This window comes from Castor canadensis, chromosome 7 (genome assembly GCF_047511655.1).
Source record: "Castor canadensis chromosome 7, mCasCan1.hap1v2, whole genome shotgun sequence".
Classification (NCBI taxonomy): domain Eukaryota; kingdom Metazoa; phylum Chordata; class Mammalia; order Rodentia; family Castoridae; genus Castor; species Castor canadensis.
This window is the reverse complement of record NC_133392.1, coordinates 36532193-36555061: the sequence shown is the minus strand read 5'-3', so window position 1 is coordinate 36555061 and position 22869 is coordinate 36532193. Positions and strand designations below refer to the sequence as shown.

The 22869-nt window shown below is 35.8% G+C and overlaps 1 protein-coding gene across 1 annotated transcript in view; it reads right to left on the bottom strand.

Annotated features, from left to right (window-relative positions):
- The window catches only part of Noc3l (NOC3 like DNA replication regulator), a 29822-nt gene extending 7428 nt beyond the window's left edge, over positions 1–22394 (bottom strand). The window contains exons 1-17 of the mRNA XM_074078738.1: positions 22249–22394; positions 20693–20900; positions 16961–17093; positions 15536–15693; positions 14895–14951; positions 13318–13448; positions 11221–11382; positions 10721–10814; positions 9264–9439; positions 8721–8849; positions 6212–6343; positions 3758–3838; positions 3370–3470; positions 1042–1114; positions 897–960; positions 642–713; positions 111–292 (exon numbers count right to left, since the gene is read on the bottom strand). Coding sequence (XP_073934839.1) covers positions 111–292; positions 642–713; positions 897–960; positions 1042–1114; positions 3370–3470; positions 3758–3838; positions 6212–6343; positions 8721–8849; positions 9264–9439; positions 10721–10814; positions 11221–11382; positions 13318–13448; positions 14895–14951; positions 15536–15693; positions 16961–17093; positions 20693–20900; positions 22249–22257 — 1962 coding nt within the window. The 5' untranslated portion in view covers positions 22258–22394. The remainder of the gene's footprint in view (positions 1–110; positions 293–641; positions 714–896; positions 961–1041; positions 1115–3369; positions 3471–3757; positions 3839–6211; positions 6344–8720; positions 8850–9263; positions 9440–10720; positions 10815–11220; positions 11383–13317; positions 13449–14894; positions 14952–15535; positions 15694–16960; positions 17094–20692; positions 20901–22248) is intronic.
- Positions 22395–22869: the final 475 nt, after the last annotated feature.

Here is a 22869-nt window from a genome sequence, read left to right as displayed (position 1 = left end):
TTAAAATGATAACATAAAAGGGGAAGACACATCAAATAAGCAAAATGCCAGTCTTGAACTTGACTACACAATATAAGAACTTAGATCTCTTTATTTGTATTACTACTTACATGCATTAATATTCTGGTAGTTGCTAAAATGCCAATACTTGAATTTGGAAGAACTTGAAGAGCAAGTGTACAAAGGCGCTTGATGAAGGCAAGGGCTCGTTGCTGAGAAACTTGCTTTCTGCGCTTGGTTAGCATGACATCAAGGCACTGAAGTGCAATCTCAACACCTTCATTGGTAGCACCTAAAACACCAAATATATCCTTCAAAGCTGTTCTCATATTTTCATTATGCAATTTCCTTGAACTCCAGAGAAAAACAAGATGAAATGTCATACCTGTCCCAAACCATTTTTCTAAGCAATATAATAGTGACATACTCCTAAGAGATGCAGTGAGCTGTATTTACTGCATTTTCAGTCAGTTCCAAAAGTTCTCTCTCTCCAAGTCTTACATAAGGTTAAATACAGAAGCATGGTACTGGCAGGCCCCCATTTTATGTACCAGTTTCTATTTCTCATTGACTATAATTGTGGCTATAGTCTTAGAAGTTAACAAATATGTATTATGGAAACATTACTTAAACATACATACCTGCATGTAGCTTGAACAGTGTTTTGTACAGGTGTGTATAGAACTTCATTGGATCAATATTAAGAACATCACCTTTCCAATGAAAACAAACATAGATTAAAGTTATAGCCTTCAACTACAAAGCCAAAAAAACTTAAGAAAATATCTTGGGGCTGGGGACATGGCTCAAGTGGTAGACCACCTGCCTAGCAAGTGTCATCAAGTATAAGGCCCTGAGTTCAAACCCAGTACCAGAACAACAACAAAAAATCTTACCTTGTCCGGAAAGAATATGAAAAGCAGTCTGGACACAGTGAAGGCTTTCTTCATAGCTTAGGTCCTTAAAAAACAAAAATAAAGATATTAAAAATGATAATTACCATTTATATCTTTAAAACATAATCCATTAATACTTACTTACACCAGACTCAATCAGAGTATGAAGAACTACTAATAAATCATCAAAAAACTCCACATTTATAAGATGAGCAAACCTAGAATCAAACAAAACTTTGTTAATAGGTAATCTAAAAGCAGAAATAAAGCAGGTAAAATTAAGCTTCACTTTAAAACTGCTCTTAATATTCTTTATTTCAAAATGTTAGCTATGATGGCAATGACTGTTGATAAATTTTATTGATTCTGATTGGCTTTTTAATAATTTACACCATACTGAACATACTGGTAGGACTATATGAGACACTAAACAGATTTTAAATATGTTCAAAATACTGGCCTAAGAAAGAAATTGCCTAGAGCAAAGAATTTCCCTGAGAAAAGTTTACTAGGTTTCTAGCAGCAGTCTTGAGTCATCAAGCAGCCAGCAGAATCAGCTTCTAAGAAAACAGGTCGCAGGGAAGAGTGAAAGAAGATTCTGTAATTTGTAACAATATAGACCTGGGGCAGGGGGTGTAGCTCAATGGCACATGTGCAAGGCCAACAATTTAATCCCCTGTACTAAAAATAGAGAATATGGACATTATGACATCTTTAAAAATAAAAATGGAAAGAATATTGGACCTGGTGTCAATTTAAGGATCTACTAACAACTACCTATGTGCTCCTACACAAGTCACTTGATTGTCCTGAACCTCTGTTTCTAGAAACAACTGAGACCATCAAATGACATGAGCTACTAAAATGTGAGAGTACTGTGTATACTATAAAATGTTAGGCACTGAAGTAAGTTAAAATAAGGATCATGCTTTAATATTACTAAGAGTTTTGACACTATGTAAATCTTAGCCCAAGGAAAGACCATAGAGGTGATACCTTAGAAGTGATGTATTATTCCATGTATACTGCTACCACTTTTGTGGGAAGCAATCTAGCATTATTTATCAGAATTTAAAATGAGCATATCTGATCAGCCACATAAGTGCATGAAGATATTACACAAGCACTGCTAGTGTAACACAAGGGAATGACCAATTAAGTAGTGATATCCAGCTGGGTGCTGGTAGCTCATGCCTGTAATTCTAGCTAATCAGGAGGAAGAGATAAGGAGGATCACGGTTCAAAGCCAACCTGAGTAAATAGTTTGTGAGACTATCTCAAAAAAAACCATCACAAAAATAGGGCTGGTGGAGTGCTCAAGGTAAAGGTCCTGAGTTCAAATCCTAGTACTGCAAAAAAAGAAAAACATAATGATATTCATAATGGAGTATTATGAACTTAAAAAATTAAGTGATCTATATGTGCTAACATAGAAAAATACCTAAACTAACCACCACACTATATAGAGAATATATATACAGAACATATACATAGCATATTCTATTTGTGTGAAGAAAGGTAGGTAAAATAAGGGAACTGGCCATGAAAACAACAAACAAGTCTCATGCAGAGAAGGAAATAATCCCATCTCCGATCAGCCTTTCTTTGAAGATCGTCAATGATAAGAAAATCCATGCCACTGCCAAACAGCTTTGGTCATTAGAAAGTAATCTCTTATAATGAACTGGACTTACATCTTCCAAAGATTAGTCTCTGGAATAACTCCATTTCTAAAGCTGTGCTGTCCAATAATGGTAGCCACCAGCTACATGTGGCTATTAAGCCTTGAAATATAACTACTCCAAATGAGATGTATGGTTAGTGTAAAATATATACCAATTTTCAAAGACATGTTATATTTTTAAAAAGGATACCAAATCTCACTAAAGCTTAATAATGAAATTAAAATAATATTTTAGGTAAGTCAAGTCCAATACATTAAAATTAATTCACCTGTATCTTCTTACCTTTCAAATGTGGCTAACAAAGTTTTAAATTGCATATGTAATTTACATTATATTTCTATTGGACAGCAATGAGAAGAGGACACTACCTCAAATCTAATAATGGACAACTATTATTCCAGATCACATTCACCATTAGTGTTGACAGGATATGCAAAAAGATGTATTTTAGCAAGAACAGAGCTCAATGTCTAGAGAAATGACCTGCAAGCTGGGTTAAAATAGACTTCAGTCATGTGCATGATCTACCCAAACTATGTTGGTAGATAACTGACTACACGCAGTGCAAAAAGAAGCAAGAATGAGAGTGAAGCTTAGGAATAGCAAAAAGGGGTTAGTGAAGGAGATCCTAAAAATAAAAGGTAAGTTCACCGTTAAGAAGTTTCAAGGAAAGGCAGAAAGGAAAACTGAGACACTGGGATGTCATCATGGGGCTCTCTTCAAAATTCATGGTTACTTTGGCCTCCATATTTAGAACGAATCTAAGTTTCAACCTACACAGCCCTTACTTGGCAAGACCTTCTAGAACTGCTGGCAGGAGAGGTGATCTCTGGGCTTTCTTCAGTATTCTGAAGTAGGTTACAAACACAATATTCAAAGTCTCTGTGTGCTGGCAGAGGAAACAGACAAAAATCACTTTAGGTATGCTTTCTTTGGGTTAGCATAATAATGACTTTCAAAGCTAAATAATCTTCTCTTCTCACCCCTAACAAAGCGAAGACACAACTTGTGATTTCATAAAATTAGTACCAACTACATCGTATTTTCTTGCACAGCACAAAATCACCTAAGCCTCATGAAATAAACAAAAATTATACACTAAAAAGTTGAAACAATAAATTTGAAGTTATATTCACTTAACATTTTGAATGTATAACCGAATGTAAAATCACCTACCAGTTTAAGTTTTTTCTCAGTACTCTCTGAAGCTTCCGCCTCCCGCAGCTCTCGCTCTAGTTTCTCCTCTGCTTTCTTCCACTGAAAACAGAAGGAAAAAAAAAAGAGTATAGACCACTGAGTGAATAAAGCAGAGGCAGAATGTCAACATTACAAAATACACAATCAGACCATATATTGTATATGAACATAAACATAAGCAAAAGTAGAAAAACATGGATAAGATACACAACCAAACAAAATCCATAACTGTAATTACCGCTGGGGAAAGGCAAAATGAAACTGGAGAGAAACAAAGGGGATTCCTACTCTCACCAACTGGTTTTGTTTTTTGTGTTGTGTGTGTGTGTTTGTTTGTTTGGGGTTTTTTGGTGAAACAGCCAGTCAGGCACTCTGCCACTTGAACCATACCTCCAGCCCTTTTTGCTTTATTTTTCAGTATAGGGGCCATGCTTTTTGCCCAGGCCAGCCTCACACCACAATCCTTCTATCAATGCCTCCTGCTTAACTGGGTTTAGTGCACCACTAAACCCACCTTATCAAACCATGATCCTTGTATCTCCACCTCCTAAGTAGCTAGGACTATAAATATGAGCTACCACACCCAGCCCTAGTTTGCTTTTCAGATAGGGTCTCCTGCTAACTGTGCCAGGGCTGGCCTTGAACTGCAATCCTACTATCTCTGCTTCCCAAGTAACTGGGGTTACAGGTGTGCATCACCATGCCAGCCCTGTTTCTTTCCTTTCAAGACAAAAACTGAAGTAAGTATATTGATATCTACTCATTTTGAATGTTGGATACATGGAATATGCATCATTTTCTATAATTATTTCAACTAAAAAATTTTCAAAAGAAAGGGCTGGCGAAATCACGCAGGAATAGAGTGCCTGCCTAGTAGGCATGAAGCCTGGAGTTCAAACCCCAGAACCAACCAAAAACAAAAAAAAAAAAGGTTTTTCAAAAAAGAGTAAGTTGAGCTCAAAAATACTTCCTCGTGTTAAATAATCTGTAACATGGAAGCCAATAATTCTTCCCCAATCCTATTTCTACACAACATGTAAAACCAGATACTATATAGCAATTCAATAAAATACCTATATTTTCCCACCCCCACTGCTGGAAGAGCAGCAGACAATGGTTACCAAGCATCCTGAGTCACAGGAGACTGAAGTAAGTTTGCTTCCTTCGTGAGAAGGTTAAAGACCCAGTACAACAATAATTATAATAAAGTATATAAAAAACAAATTTCTAAAGAGCTACCATGTTTTTATTGAGTCTCTGTTCCCTACCCACAACTGTACATGTGCTGTTCCTAACATAGATAACCAACTTACTTTATATATATACCACACAGTTTTAATACATATGTTCCCTACCCACAACTGTACATGTGCTGTTCCTAACATAGATAACCAACTTACCTTATATATATACCACACAATTTTAATACATTTATCGTCATTTGTTTGCAAATTACTACTCTATCTTGATACTTTTTGTTTTCAAAAATTAGACCTACTCAATGAATATACCTGGAAATTATTTTCTATTTTGTTTTACAAGAAATTTCATAACTCTAACAAACAGTTGAGAAATGGTAACAATGCTTTATTGTGATGGTGGCAGTAACAACTAATGTCTCTAAAGCTTGCCTGATGTTATGAACGCTAAATGCTTTATGTACATCATTTCATGTAAACCGCATAGTAATCCTATAAAGTACATGCTCTGAGCCCCATTCCTAATATTTCCAAAGTCTCAGTTAATATCAAGAGGTTCCATGGAATGTCAACCCAAGTTAAGTAAGAGTTGGAATTCCAACCAATAAAAAACAATGGTTCAATTAACAAAACCACATATGAATGCATCCTTTCTGTTAAGGAAAAAAAATAGGTATCATAATAATTCTATATTGATCTAAAAAGCCAAAAGATAAAAAGCCACATGAGAGAAAATATTGTTCTTCTGCCAACAGTTGTCAATTCAAATTGATTTAAGAAAATGTTTCTTTACAATAACTGGGAAAAAAATCTCTAAATATTTGATTTCATTTTCTTGGGTTTTTTTTTAATTATTATTATTGTTGTACTGAGAGTGCATTGTGACATTCACAAATGTTCTTGCAATATATCATAGTTGAATTCACTGTTTTGCTTCTTTCTTGAGAGAGGGTCTCACAATTGTGGCCCAAGCTGGGCACACAAATTCTCTTGCCTTAGCCTCCTTGGGGAGCTAAGATGATAGGTGTCTGCACCATCAGCTTTCAAAATTTTTATGAATCTCAGCACTTGGAAGGCTGACGCAAGAAGATCATGAGTTAGAGGCCAACCTGTCTTAGAAGAAAAAAAGAATTACTTTCTTAACTATGACTTACCTGTGCCTATACTACGACATTAACCTAACACTAATTATAACAGAATACTTAAATGAAAAAAAAAATAAAAGAAACCAAACCTTTCTTTGCATTCTTGATAGCGTTTTTCTCTTTTCCTTGAATGTCATGAACTTTTTTGGTTTATTAATATCCTCTGTATCTTTTTTCACTTCAACTTCTTTGATTCTTAGGCACAAAAATGTTTTTAACATCTAATATTGAAAAAAATACAAATACACAGCTTGATATTTATACTGCCCTCCAAAACTCTGTATAGAAAAACATTTTTCATTTAACATTAACATTATTTAACAATGTTATTTCTTTCAGTCATGCAAAAACACTTGGAAACATCTTTTCTCACATAAAAAGTTCCAGAATCTTTTTGCTAATCATATTCAGTTATTTGTGCCTATGAAATAATGCTAGTATTTGGATACTACACAAAACTTTACTGTTTAACAGGTATAACTGCATTAGTAGATAGGATTACAGAGTATACAGACAAAAAACTGAACAGTATAAGAAAAAAGGAGAAATTAAGATATTTCTAAATGAGCTTTAATTTACCAACCTTATTTCAGTTCTGCAGTTAACAGCACTAGTATCCATCTTTCTCACAATAAAAAACAGCTCAAAGAGTAGTGTTATTTATTTGAAGACTGCTAGTTTTCCTTTAAGCCAATGGTTCCCCAACCTTAGCGAGTATCAGAATCCCTGACAGATGTAAACACATCAGCTGGGCCCCATCCCCAGTTTCTGATTCAGTAGGTCTGGAGTGGAGCCCCAGAGTTTGTATTTCTACTTCTCAGCTGATGTTGGTCCAGGGTCAAAAATGAGAATTCCTGCCTTACACCATTCAGAAACTTTAGAAGTACCTTGAAAATTGCCATTTTATGTCCCAAAGCAACCATTTTCATGTTCAAATACACAGCACAAAAAGGGTTTAAAACACTTTACCTTCTCTGGAAGAAACTACCTACTGACCTGCTGTAGTCCTAGAACAAAAACTTGAGAAATACAGATTTGTATTATTTCAATGTTCTAGTAGGCTCAGAAAGCTGAGCATTTCAGGTAATAAGGCTAAAAGCATAAAATAAAAACAAAGTATAACTAAAAATATAAAATATAAATCTGAAGTGACTCTTCGTATTACAAAGGTCAATTTCAAATATTTTGTAGGTACAATTATGTACTTACAAAAGATTACTTACCAATAAAAAATAACCCCAAATTACAGGATATAGATTTTAGGAGACCATGAAAATAATTCTGTGGTACAGTGCTTGCCCTGGGTTTGATCCCTACCCAGCACCTGGGGATACAGTTTTTGTTATGACATCACTAAGGTGCAAGAGTTTCTTTATGGTTGAATGTCATGTTTAAGCCTTATTATCTGATCACTCTATAATTATGAATAAAGATCGAAACAGTTCTCTTACTTAAGCTTAGTATTTGCCACCTTAGTGGTTCAACTGAAATTACCACGTGTAAGAGAAAAAAAAGGATTTGATGGCGAAAGAACTATTAAGTAAGAAAATAAGCACCTGAATAGAAAATATCAGCTTAACAAATAACACTATGAGTAAAAATAAATTTAACACAAATATCCAAAACCCAAATGAAGAAAACTATAAAACTTCACTTAAGAATGTAACAAATAAGATGGATATGGTGGTACACAACTGTAATGTCAGCACTTGGGAGGCAAGGGTATCTCAGGTCCCAGGTCAGCCTGGGCTACAATAGAGTTTGAGAACAGTAACATAGAGAAAGAGACTCTACCTCAAAAAACAAAACAAAACAAAAAACCCTAAAAGTCATCTTAAATAAATGACAAAATATACTGGCCATTCATTTCAGATGTACAAAATATATTAATACATATAACTATGTATTAAAAATACTGTATGTATTAGTACATTTTAATACATAGTTGTCACGTAATAATATATATAACACATAATACAGCCATATGTACTGTGTATCTGCAACCATACCAGTATATACTCAAAGATGTCAAATGACTTTACTATTCAACACACACCAAAAAAAAAAAAAAAAAAGCTTCTGGAAGAAACTCTGTAAAGCTTGAGAATGAGATGTCTCTGTGCATGAAAATAATACAGCTTCATATGTCAAGCTCAAAGCAAATTAAAGGCAGCTTTACCAAGAAAAATTTGCAATCTATGTAACAAAGATTTAATATGCTTACTATGTAATATAGGCACCACAAATACACAGCTTTGTTTCTTTTGTTTTTTTATCCCCAGGACCTAGAATAGTGCCTGCACATAGCAAATATTTAGTGAAATAAGTGAACACTAAAAAATTATCACAAGTAGCCAGGCACCGGTGGCTCATGCCTGTAATCTTAGCTACTCATGAGGCAGAGATCAGGAAAATCATGGTTCAAAGCCAGCCTCAGGCAAATAGTTCATGACTCTGTCTCAAAAACACCCATCACAAAAAAAAAAAAGACTGGCTGAGTGGCTCAAGCCATAAAAGTGTGTGTCTAGCAAAAGTGAGGCCCTAAGTTCAAACTCCAGTACTGCCAAAAAAAAAAAAAAGAAAAAGTAAAAGGCTTACCTCTGGTCTAACTTCATAATTTCTGCCCTTCACAAAGCCAGAAATCACTTTTATTACACCAAGAGAAGCTTGTCCTAATTTATCTTGTTTAAAGAGTTTCTTTACTGCCTCACAACACATTTCAGATATCTGAAAAATACAATGTTACATTAAACAAGTGTTTCTGATCTTGGCACTACCGATATTTTGGGTCAGGTAATTCTGTTGTGAGGGAGCTGTGCTGTGCCTTGTATGATGTTAAAAAGTATCCCTGGCCTTTACCACTAGACAGTAGTAACCACACTTCCTACCACCACACTCATGACAATCAAAACTGTCTGCAGATCTTGACTAGTGTCCTGCAGGGGGCAAAGTGCCTTCAGTTGAAAAACACTCCACTAAACATGTTCAAATAATTTTCTTAAAGTGACAGTGTTTAATATAATCAATACTATTTATCAATAAGCAATAGCTCCAAAAGAACTGGGGATAGGGGAAGGAAATCACATAGTATATAATTTTTTGCTAAGGACAACAGCAATAAGGCCATTTAGAGCAACCCACCGATTTTGACATGTCATTCATGAGAGGGACAATCAAGACAATGATGTTGTTGTGAAAGTTAAAATGAGGTAGTGCCACCAATAGCTCACACAGGCTCTTCACAGCCACTTCAGCCAGTCCCTTATATGCCTTTAAGGAAACTACATTACTTTTCTTCAGCTTTCTCTGCTTCCAGTCTAATTAAAAGATAAATGCAGTTACTTGCTTTAATCATTGATCAGAATTTGAATAAATTAGCTTTTTTTTCCAATGGTAAATGTGTATTTTATCACAATTTAAAAAACAATCCAAAAGAAAAAAAGAGAAAGACTTCATAGTGGTCAGATCTACTTAGAAAAAGTCTATACCTGCATGGTCAAGTACAGAGACAACTAGCCAAATATAGGTAGCAACTGAGCATCTAAAATGTTCAGATATGATGTAAGTATGAAATATACATTGGATTTTGAACTTAGGACCAAAGTAATAATGACATAAAACATCTCACTAATCTTTAAGATTGATTATTAAATTATGTTGAAATCATAATTTGAATAAATGTAATTTACCGTTAATTTCATTGCTTTTTCCTTTTAAGTTTGGCTACATTTTTTTAATGACATATGTGGCACATATTAAGTATGGGGTTTTTTTTTTTTGCTTTTGGATAGTGCTAGTATATACAAAGTTATAATATCCTATCCTTGGGAGAATAAATGCTACTAAGTAGGGCTAGGGGTGAAGCTCACCAGCAGCAGTTCAGTACTTGCTTACCATGAACGAGGTCCTTAATTCAATCCCCAGCACAAAACAAGGGAAAAAAAATTACAAAACAATAAAGGACTAGCCAGGTGCTCGTGGTTCACACCTGTAGAATCCTTGCTACTTGGGAAGCTGAAATCGGAAGTATGGCAGTTCCAGGCCGGTCAATGCAAAAAAATAAATAAATAAAGTTTATGAGATCCCATCTCAATAGTGTGGTGGTATGCACCTGTCATCCCAGCAACAGCAGGATCGTGGTTCACCTGGCCTGGGCAAGACGCAAGGCCGTTCTCCAAAATAATCAAAGCAAAAATGGCTGGCAGAGTGCCTCAAGTGGTAGATGAGACCCTGAGTTCAAACCCCAGCAACACAAAAAAATAAAGGACTACAACATCAATAATGCTGAGGAGACTTAGTACCGAGACATGCTAGGCACAGGTCTAAGTGCTTTAGAGCTCTAATTCAATTATTTCTCACAGTGATCCTAAGAGGTAAGTGCTATTATTGCTCTCATTTGTAGAAAAGAAAACTGAGGCACAGACAAATTGAATCATTTGCTTATTACATAGGTAATAAATGGTTGAGAAAGACTGAGCCCAGAAAGTCTTAAACTCACTTTCTTACCATATACTTTATCTGCTTCTCACTACTCAGCACAGAATACAGAATTCACCTTTGCGATTATGTCATATACATTTAAGATACATTTAATATACCTTTAACCATTTGCTCCAGATTTTCCAAATAAAATTTGTACTGGCTAACCAGGCCTTCTTCAAATTCTCGTAACTTCTGGGTTTCTTTGCGGAGCTGAAAAGACCAAAAAGATCATTTTAAAGAAATCAGAATAGAGGGTGCTGGTGACTCACGCCTATAATCCCAGTTACTTATAATCCGAGCTAGCTGAGATCTAGAGGATCACAGTTCAAGGCCAGCCTGAGCAAACAGTGTGTGAGACCCCATCTCCAAAATACTCAGAGCAAAAAGGACTGGAGGTGTGGCTCAAGGGGTAGAGCACCTGTTTTGCAAGCACGAAGACCTGGAGTTAAGCCCTAATTCCACCAAAAAAAGGAAAAAAAGAAATCAGAATATTAAAATTAAAACCTAGAACAAAAGTGCCTATACATGCCCAATGCTTACAAAAAGAAAAAAAAGATATATCTCTAGTTCTCTAAAATTTTCAGTTCATTTTATGTAAAATTATATCTAGCATTACCTTGGTAGATTTTTCTGCTTCTGTTAGGGGCCGGATTTTATATGAAGGAGTAATGTCCTTAAATAGCTCCATCAGAGAAACTATCACAAGCTTCCGAACAGTAACAGCCACATCAGGATCCTGTTCCATCAGCATGGAACGTAATTCTTTTAGTTTTTTAATCTGTTAAAGAAATAATTTATAGACTAGAGAAGTCATGGCAAAACAGTGCTGAGCAAAAGTAAGCAGTATTCACCTGATTCAGAGTCTAGTTAAGTTACAGAATAACCATGTTTATTATATAAGTAGTTAGAAAAATATTGACGTCATTCAAAAAATAGCTTAAAATTTTAATATACCTATTTTTAGATTTTTTTTGTGTGTTTTGGTTGTACTGGGGTTTGAACTCGGGGCTTCATGCTTGCTAGGCAGGTGCACTACCACTTACGCCACTCCACCAGCCCTTAGATTAAGTCTTCTTAAAGTATGTATCTTATTTTCCTAAAAACACTTTTTGAAATATATTAAAATGTTCCATATACTAAATATATTAATCACATCATGAACTAGTCAAGAATTAAATATAATATAGTCGGCCACATGAATTTCAACTAGATTCACATAAAGATAATCTGTATGAGACAATGCAGAAGTAAAAGTGTGGGTTTCAGGGTTGGGGAGTGGAGAAAGTGACAAAACATAAACTTGCCTAGCCAGCAAAAGGCCGTGATTTCCAGCCCCAGCACCACCAAAAACGAAAAAGGTTGCAATATGCTTGCCTTGATGAACTACTATTGCCCACTGCAAGAGCACTTTGAAAAGAACTGCTCTGACTGATTAGCAACATTTACCACAGCAAGAAGTAAGCCAAACAGGCCACTGTTTGCTATCCCTACACTGTGTGAAATAAGGATCCATAGTGCTGGAAGACTCTGGAGTGGCTGTTAAAATCAGAGGAGAGAAAAAAAATCACTTGAGTTTTGTTTTGGGTTTTTTTTTTTCTCTCAGTGCTAGGAATCAAACCCAGGGTCTTGGCCATTCTGAACTACATCTCTAGCCTTCATCTGAGTTTTTCAGGCCCAATTTTTCAGTTGTAAAGTGATCAACAGATCTCCATGATTTTATAATTAATAAAAGAGGCAAGAAATATTCTAACTTCCCATCCTTGATTTTACTCCAGATACTCGACTCTCTTTATTAGAAGACAAGTACTACTCCAAAGCATGCCCATATGAAATTTTTCTGTAAATGTAATTAATACATTTTACTACTCAATAAACATTCCTAGTAGGATGCTAGGAATGCCAATACAGCAAGAATAAAAAATCACATTATATAATATTATGTTTATTTTCTCATTTAAACTCCTCAACAAAATTTTTAAAATAGATACTATTCCTCTTTTAGAGATGAAGAAAGTAATTTTTGGATAAAGTAACTATGCAGTCCCAAAAACAATACTCAGGAGGGCCAAGACTAAGAATCTTAGGTTTTTTAGTTCACAAGACATAATTATCACTATTTTCACCATTAGTCACCAGACCCAATGAAAATTCACTGTAACTTTGCTCTATTTCACTTAAAATATTTTCCACTTAAAGTAATTCTGTGGAGCATGTTCCTTAATAAAAACTCTATAGAACCAGGCCCAGTGGTGCATGCCTGTAATCTCAGCACTCAAGAGGCACAGGAGGGAGGACTAGGTGGTCAAGTCCAGCCTGGGCTACACAGAGAGACCCTGAAGCAAAAAAATGAACTAAAAAAACTCTATAGATCAGTCAAGCAAATTTGCAAGTAAATTCCTCTTTCCTGATACAATTAATGTTCAGATACTTACCACTTGTAGAGTTACCAAAATAGTCCAGTATTTTCATTTGGAGATGAGGAAAATAAGACTCAAGAGAGTTTAAATGACTTTTATAAGGTTACAAAAGAAATCAAGTTCAGATATAGTATTAAGCTAAGATTCTGTCTATGCTCTTACTCTACTCCAGCTATTACGTTCGGTTAATTCTTTACCTTTTTTGCATGTGCTCATAAGCAACAAGAAAACCTTAATATATTATATATTTACACTCTATGTAATACAAAAAACCTAAAGAAACTAATGCTACATACATTACTTTCTGGATCTGATAATATGGCAGATGCCAAGGTTGCAATATGCATCTTCTTCTCCAGTAGTTTCTTCTTTCTCTCAATCAGATGTTCTTCCATGGTCAGTTCTCGAATAGGCTCCTCGATGAGCTCTGAAACAGATTAGGTTTTCCCTCGTAAGTATCCCTTATTTACAAGACTCCAAGACACTTTACAAAATAAAATAAGTTTTTTGTAGTAGTAATCATGATGCTAGCTAAGAATTATGTATTCATTACTGTACATCAGTCTCTCAACAATCATGTAAGACAAGGACCAAGACTCATTTTGTAAATAAGGAAACTAAGGTAAAGAAGAAGAAAGTAGCTTGGCTAGTCTCAAAAACCTAATATAAATGGGATTCAAACCCTATAGAGTTCATATTCTTAACTACAATGCTATAAAAAATAATAATAATTTATATTTACTAAAGGCAAACTGATTTAGTTTTTTCTTAAAGTACAGAATATTGTCCTGTTTTCAACTCTATGTAGTACTTTGAATTACAGAAAAAATGTCCGCCTAAAGAGATTCGTAAGGAATTTTATCTAATAAATACACAAGCATAATCTGTACTGAGCCTATGATTGGTAACTGATAAAAGTTAAATAGGTGACTTGTAATCTCATATATACTAAGTGCAAGTAAAATTTAACCAGCTTGTTTTGTCACAAATTCTAAACTAAAATTGGATGTGGTAACCCATGTCTATAATCCCAGCTACCTGAGAGGCAGAAGCAGGAGTAGCTAGAGTTTGAGGCCAGCGTAGACAAAGTTAGGGAGACCCTATCTCAAAAACAAAAAATAAGTGTTTTTTGTTTTGTTTTTTTTTTAAAAAGGGCTGGGACATGGCTCAAGTGGCACAGCGCTGGAGTTGCAAAGAGAAGGTTCAATCTACAACACTGTACCCAAAAAAAAAAAAAAAATCTAAACTAATAGTTTCAGTCAAAAAAAGAAAAAACTTATTCTTTCAGTTTAATTTTGGTTAGTTAAAACTATTCTAGATATTAGAAACCCACACTCAATTATTTAAAACATACAAAATCATTTTTGTAATTTAAGCCTAAAAAGTCAATTAGTTGTAGATAAGGACTTCTCTTATAATTTAAAGGAATTTAGAGGGCCAGGAGTGGTAGTCCACACCTGTAATCTCAATTACTTGGGAGGCAGTGTTAGGAGAATTGTGGTGCGAGGCCAGCTGGTGCAAAGTGCAAGCCCTGTCTGAAAAACAAACTACAAAAAAACAAAAGGACTACGAGTAAGGTTCAAGCAGGAGAACTCTTGATAGCAAGTGAGAGGCCCTGCGTTAAATTCCCAGTGCTGTTAAAAAAAGAAAGAAATTCAGAACACAATTCTTTATGTGTGCCTTTATAATGCAAACATAAATTGTGTACATTTTTCCATAATAAAAAAAGAACAAAATATCAAATTCCCCAAGGCGAGACTTTCAAATGTGGAAACAACCTTTAAATTAGCAGTAATCCCAAGTGGACATTCCAGCTTTTACCTAAAAAGTACTCAATTAATACTTTAGTAACTGTAAAGATACATCTCATTACCTTCCTCAAGTTCCATCTCTTCTTCTTGATCTTCTTCATCTTTGCTAATGTCCACAACTATTTGGAAAATATATGTATTAAAACTATGACAACACACTTAAGTGCTGAAACCATAAAGAACAGCAAGAAATTATTACCATAAAACTCAGAATACTAATTACTTTTACAGGGAGAGAGCATTTAGTGGTGGAGGGCCATGCAAGGAAAGTTTCTGAGGCTGGCCATATTTGTTTCTTGTCTCAGTGGTAGTTTTACGAGTATGTACTTTATGATAAATTATGTAATTTCATGTCTTCATTTTATGCCTTTGTGTTCTATTTCACACACATATACAACATATTATAAAGGTAAAGGGCTAATCAAAGCTAGGTAATGTATTCTATTTTCAGAAACAATACAATTTGATGAAACAGACTCTGAAAAGAAAATCATCCAAACCTTGAAGTTGCATTTGCACTCACAGTACAACAGACTCTCAGATAATCATATACAAATTTCTAGCCAAAATCATCAAGCTTGCAAGATGTTCCTATTTTGCAGACATAAGTAAGTCAAAATTAAATTAAATGGTGAGTAAAACAGAATGTGTTATGGTATTAGTGAGGAACTAAAAGTCTAATCAATCAGCCAAGTAGACTTACCTGGTTTCTCTCTGGTCTGTGGGATTATACCACTTTTATCTTTAATAGGAAGCAGGTGTATCAGTTCCTTCTCTGGTGCAGTTTGCAGAGTTCTTGGTATTTTTTCATACTTATCTATAACACTCTCATTCTTTCTTTTTTTGGCATGAACTGGCTCACTATAGAAAAACATTCAATTTTCAGTTTTAAAAGGTACCTAAATGCCTATCATTTTAAAAGTACTTGCACAATTTGCATTTAGGATCCCTGCCTCCCCACACATAGTAGAAAATTCAAATGTGACATCTGGCACCCCCAAAACTTTACTGACAACCTGCTGTTGACCATAAACCCTATTATTTTCTGTTTTGCACATTACATACAGTGAAAAATACTTGTGAGCCATAAGAGGTCACTTTTTACTGAAATATACAATTCATCATACAGAATTTTCAATAGATCTAACAATTATCCAAAATAGTAACAGGGGGTAGCTATGATTTTATTACAAAAATATAGTATATGCTACAGCTAATTCTATGCAGTGTTTAATACTGAATTTTTTTATATTTATTTACATTCTCTCCACTCCAAATGGCACTGTATATGGGCTAAAATGCCTGCAAATTTTGATAAAATTTAACTTTTTATAATAGATCTGTGTATATTTTATGGTGTGAATCACAAAAACTACTATTAACTACAAATATTTTATGCACTCATGACACTTAATTTTTCAATATTTCTAGACTATGCAGTTATTATGCAAGTTTTTTCAAACTACCATAAATATGTAATTTAAAAAAATGTATGCATGAACCCATATAGTTCAAAGCCATGTTGTTCAAGGGTCAACTGTACAGAAAATTAAACCACCTATTTATATGCAACTATCAACAGGTGTATATACATGAGCACTTAGATCAATGCCTAGCAGCAGGCTCTTAAATAGCAGAAGAATAAATGAACTGTGTAAAGTCTACAACAAAGATTCAAACTACAGTTTCATGTAGCTTTTTCTTTAGATGCAAAAACAAAAATCAAAGTTACAACAGATTCCTTTTGAAGGACATTCCAGAGTTGAGGGATGCCGACCTTATGCTTTTATTCTCCCAAAAATCTTTCAGGGTATAGCTGGATCCTCTCTGGAAATGTGAATAATACCTAACTAATAAGGTAAAAAACTTGGTGCTGTTGTGCCAATGCCTCAAACAGAATAGCATTCTTCCCCAATTCACTGTATTCCCGTGAATACAGTGATGTATACTAAAATCAGCTTGTTTTGTTCTTAAATTTCCTTTAGAAAACAAACTGAATATCAGAGTTGCTCTTTGTAAACATTGTGCTCAGAGGTAAACATCTTGAACTAACTGCCTAGGCAAAATTCAAAACCAAGTTTGTAACACTGTGTGGATATGAATGATCATAACCCAAGTAAAGTACTACCTGGAAGAAAGATCTCTTGTTACAAAGGATGCTCTTTGTCCTAAATCCCTCATTAACTGTAAATCATCTTCATCCATCATATCTAAAGGAAGGGCTTCTTCTTCCTCCTCTTCTTTCCTCTCAATCCTTTTAACTGTAACACAAAAAAAAAATCAGAGTGGGGCAGTGGGGAGAGATGGTCCAAACAATGTATACACTTATGAATAAATGTATAAACAATTTTAAAAAATTAAAAAATCAGATATAAGTATTAGAGATTTAGAACTCCACATTTTTGTACCTACATAATAGGAAAAGCTTATGTTTTTCTAGTACCTTAGCCCAGAGTTCCTACAGAGAGTACTACTGACAGGTCAGGCATGACAATTATTTGCTGTACTGGCATGCTTTGAGTTAGGCATCTTATTAGCATCTCTGACTCATGAAAATTAAATGCCAAGAGCACTGTACAACAAAAAATATCTCCACATACACTGAAATGTCTCTCAGAGCATTTAAACCTCAATGGCTTAACTCCTTAGCTCCTTCTCATCTCCAATGACTTTCACTTCTATTCCTCTTTAGCCAGCCTGTTCAAAGAACCACATCCCAACCCTGATGCTCAGCCTTCTGACCACAAACTTCTGTCCTTCCAGTTCTCATTCCGTTACTTCCAAGCACTACTTGTTAAGTAAATGAACAGACCTTCAATCTTTCGGCCATTCACTATCTACCAATGTATTCTGTCTTAACTCCCTCACTTAAGTTACATCTAACAAAACCCTAACTACAGATCATTCTAATTTTCTCTCTGCTCACTTTCTCTGTCCCTGGCTCTCTTTCTCCATCTTTCTTTTTCTTTCCTTTTTTTTCCCCTGGAGATACTGAGGTTGAAATCAGGACTGCTTCCTTGCTAAGCAGGTACTCTACCACTTGAGCCATGTCCCCCAGCCCTTCTCTTTTTTTTAATTAAAAAATTAGTTGGGAAGGAACCCTCTTACACTGTTGGTAGGAATGTAGACTAGTACAACCACTCTGGAAAAAAATTTGGAGGCTACTTAAAAAGCTAGACATCGATCTACCATTTGATCCAGTAATACCACTCTTGGGGATATACCCAAAAGACTGTTACTCCAGAGGCACCTGCACACCCATGTTTATTGCGGCACTATTCACAATAGCCAAGTTATGGAAACAGCCAAGATGCCCCAGCACTGATGAATGGATTAAGAAAATGTGGTAGCTATACTCAATGGAATTTTATACAGCCATGAAGAAGAACGAAATGTTATCATTTGCTGGTAAATGGATGGAATTGGAGAACATCATTCTGAGTGAGGTTAGCCTGGCCCAAAAGACCAAAAATCGTATGTTCTCCCTCATATGCGGACATTAGATCAAGGGTAAACACAACAAGGGGAATGGACTACGAGCACATGATAAAAGCAAGAGCACACAAGGGAGGGGTGAGGATAGGTAAGACACCTAAAAAATTAGCTAGCATTTGTTGCCCTTAACGCAGAGAAACTAAAGCAGATACCTTAAAAGCAACTGAGGCCAATAGGAAAAGGGGAACAGGTACTAGAGAAAAGGTTAGTTCAAGAAGAATTAACCTAGAAGGTAACACCCACGCACAGGAAATCAATGTGAGTCAATGCCCTGTATAGCTATCCTTATCTCAACCAGCAAAACCCCTTGTTCCTTCCTATTATTGCTTATACTCTCTCTACAACAAAATTAGAAGTAAGGGCAAAATAGTTTCTGCTGGGTATTGCGGGGGAATGGAGAGGGAGGGGGTGGAGTGGGTGGTAAGGGAGGGGGTGGGGGCAGGGGGGAGAAATGAACCAAGCCTTGTATGCACATATGAATAATAAAATAAAAAAAAAATTAGTTGGGGAGATTTTGCTCCTATTTCCTGCATGGGGGACAGAAAATGCTTCTCTCTTTTCTCCTTCCTATTACTCTCCAAATAAACTTTACTGTTACTTTTCCTAAAAAATAAAAAAATTAGTTGGGCACCAATGGCTCATGCCATCCTAGCTACCTGGGAGAGTAAGATTGGGACGATCACAGTTCAAGGCCACTCCAGGCAAATAATTCATGAAGCCCTGATCTGCAAAACAACCAGAGAAAAGTGGCTCAAGCAGGAAAGCACCTGTTTTGCAAGCAAAGCCCTGAGTTCACATCCCAGTTCTACACAAAAAAACAAAAACAGAATGAAAATTAAGTGCCAGACCACTGCAAATGCTGAGGATTCAGCTATGAACAAGACAATTTTAATGTCCTCTCTAATAGAACCTGAAAGTCTTCCTGATAGCAGTAAAGAGTGGTAAATGTACACTGCACAGAATGGAATTCCTACCTACTTTAAATGAGCATTCCATTTCTAAAAATACCAGTGATCAGTGTATTTTCTTGATCAGCTTTCTCTGTTCCGTAGAATATCTTTTCATCTATCTATCCTCACATTTCAAACCCATCACCTATCTCACTTCACAATCATCAGAGATCCTAGCTTCTGGCTGTAATGAGAAAAGAAAGGCCATAAGCTAAATACTCCTTCAATTACCCATAGCAGATTCAACAGCATTTGCATCCATCTTTTCCTTATACTCCTGGATTTGTCTAACAGAATGCACTTAGATGCTGAATTGTTAAAATGAAGAAATCCTTTGCTTTTATTTTTTAGTATATAACTATTAGCACATATGCTTTTAAAACTGTTAAACTTAGATGGAAGAGATCTTTAAAAGTACTTTACTCACCAAATTTTTTTTTTTTTGTGGGACTGGGGTTTGCACTTAGGGTTCATACTCGCAAAGCAGGCAATCGCAAAGCAGGCACTCTAACACTTGAGCCACACCTCTACTCCATTTTGCTGTGGTTACTTTGGAGATGGGGTCTCATGAACTATTTGCTTGACTTGGCCTTGAATCAAGACCCTCCCAATGTCAGCCTCCCAAACAGCTAGGATTACAGGCATGAGCCATCAGCCCGAGCACCCAACTCACTTTCATATAGATAAAATACTTGATGATTAAGTGATCAACAAAGTCCACATGGCTAGTAACAAAATCAAGAGTAAAGTCCAAGTTTCCTCACTTCCAATCCCGTAACTTTTCATACATCATAAGGTTGTCAAGGGGTCAAATTATGTCAGGATTAAGAGAATGAGATGAAAACAGGAAGAGTGAATAGTTATTTAATAATTAGATATAATCAAATAGGAATACCCTAAAGTACAAGTGAAGTTGTAGAACTAGCCTAACTCAAAGTGGTCACAACCCTTTCTTGTTTTAAGTGAGTGGAGATCTCAGATAGTCTTATAAAGTAGCCCTAACAATTACAACTCAATTTTACTCTAAGGTTACAAGAAGAAAGAAATTTAGAAAAGGAAGCACACAAAGAAAAGTGATACTCTTACCTCAGCCAACTGCCAGTGAATGGGAAAGTGGCAGCACTGGCATGCTGAGCAACATTTATTTCCATGGCTACCCTAAGTGTGTTTTCCTAAGTACTGCATTTTCAGATCTGTTCTTTAGGCCAACTAAGACTAGCTCTTTTTCACAATGAATGCTATTAAGAAAACATTTTTCTCATACCAACTGTAGGAAAGCATACAGAACTCCTATCCTTACTTACTCTTAGGAAGATCTGAAAAGAAGAGTGATTACTAAAAAGCACATTATTTCCATTAAGAATATTTCAGAATAATCAATGTAAACTAGAGCACCTGAATGATTTTATAATTACCTGCTTGTTTTTCCTTTGGGTTCTCCAATGGAATGGGTTTCTTAGACACTGCATCTTTTACAGCTTGCCTTAATTTCCTCTGTTCTTTTCGATACTTCTTGAGAGTACTTTGTTGTTTAAACTGCTTATTTTTCAGCTTGTTTTCAAGTTTGACTTTACTAGTTTTCAGCAACTTGCGAAAGCTTGGGACTTGTTTTTTATTTCTCCTCTAGAAGACAACAACAAAAAAATACTACATACTGAAAAATTTAAATACATTTATTTTAAAAAAAGGTTAAAATGTATTAATACAAATTAATATAAATTATTATATTAATTTATATTATTTATATTATTATTAATATAAATTTCATCTAACCAATTCTACAACTTTAATGTCTCAGTCATGGATCATACTACATACTGAAAAATTTAAATACATTTATTTTAAAAAAAGGTTAAAATGTATTAATACAAATTAATATAAATTATTATATTAATTTATATTATTTATATTATTATTAATATAAATTTCATCTAACCAATTCTACAACTTTAATGTCTCAGTCATGGATCATACTACATACTGAAAAATTTAAATACATTTATTTTAAAAAAAGGTTAAAATGTATTAATACAAATTAATATAAATTATTATATTAATTTATATTATTTATATTATTATTAATATAAATTTCATCCAACCAATTCTACAACTTTAATGTCTCAGTCATGGACCAAACTATGTCCTCAATCCTACTGACTGGCACCAGAGCATCTGGTATTCAACCAGGGGTTTTCTATAATCAGAATTCAGAGCTACTCAAAGTGGTCTAAGATCCCAAACAAGGTTAGAATCTCTCACCTTTTGATAAATGCTTATTCAAAGCTAATTTAACACATTCTATAGTTTAGTGCATTCAGAGCAAAATAATGCTATTTTTAACAACTTCTATTTATATACTTTTATCATTTACCAAGTGCTCCGACAAATTAATCTCCAACAAATTACCTCCAACAGCCTAAAAGTGATAGGTGTTATTTTCACATTACTAATGAAGAAGCAAAAGCTTAAGTGGTTATGTAATTTGCTAAAGACCCCAAAGGAGGGCAAAACTGAATTCCGGTCTTCGGATTACACTCTCTTGCTGGTGACCTCTCATTCAGAAATCCAAACCCAGGACTAGTTCTAATTTTCCATGGGAATCTAGGTAAAACACTAGCTTTCCTATCTCCTCATCCTTTACGGGGAAGAATGGATCCATCTCGAATCCCGACATTCAAACTCTACACTCATCAAGGGTTGGACCTGCTTCTCGTCTGTAGAAAAGAGTTGGAAAGCGGTCTGGGAGAACCCTTCCTTCAGAGTCCGGCCTCTTACGATGCACGCCTCGGTGCCGGTTTCACAGCGGCCTCCGATGCCGTGAGCGCGAACGGTGGCGACAGGAGAAAAGCCCCGTAAGAACTGGGAAGCTGACACTGCACGGAGCCCCAACACAGGCCACCGCCCCTGTACACAGGAAAACTGTCATTCAGAGTAATCTTTAAATAGCGAACAGGCTCCAGAGAACACTCACCGCCTTCATCCTTACGCCCGAAGGGAGTAGCGACCAGACACGTTCACCAGAGGTAAAGGTAATCCAGGAGCCCGAGTGAGGGACACACGTGCACAATCTCAACACATCCCGAGCAGGAAGCAGCTTCCAGCCCCTCCCTCATCCTCCGCCGCCGGAAGTGGGAGGTGGGACTTCCTTCGGCAGGCTCAGGCGCGCGCCCTCTAGCGGTGACAGTTTGGCCGCCCCAGGGTTGGCTGGCCTCAGCGTGCGCGCGCAGACACAAGGAGATGAGAGTGGGCATTTTGTAAGGCTCTTGGGCTGAGCTTCTTTTTCTTTTTCTTTTTTTTTTGGTGGCACTGGAGTTTGAACTAGAGATTCACACTTGACAAGCAGACGCTCTTACTACTTAAGCCACTCCACTAGTCCGGCTGAGTTTCTTTTGACGTTTCCATTTTTTTTTTTTTTTTGCGGTACTGGGGCTTGAACTTAGGACCTTCACCTTGAGCCACTCCACCAGCCCTATTTTTTGTGAAGAGTTTTTTCGAGGTAGAGTCTCGCGAGGTATTTTACTGGGCTGCCTTCGAACCACGATCCTCCTGATCTTTGCCTCCTGAGTAGCTAGGATTACAGGGGTGAGCCACC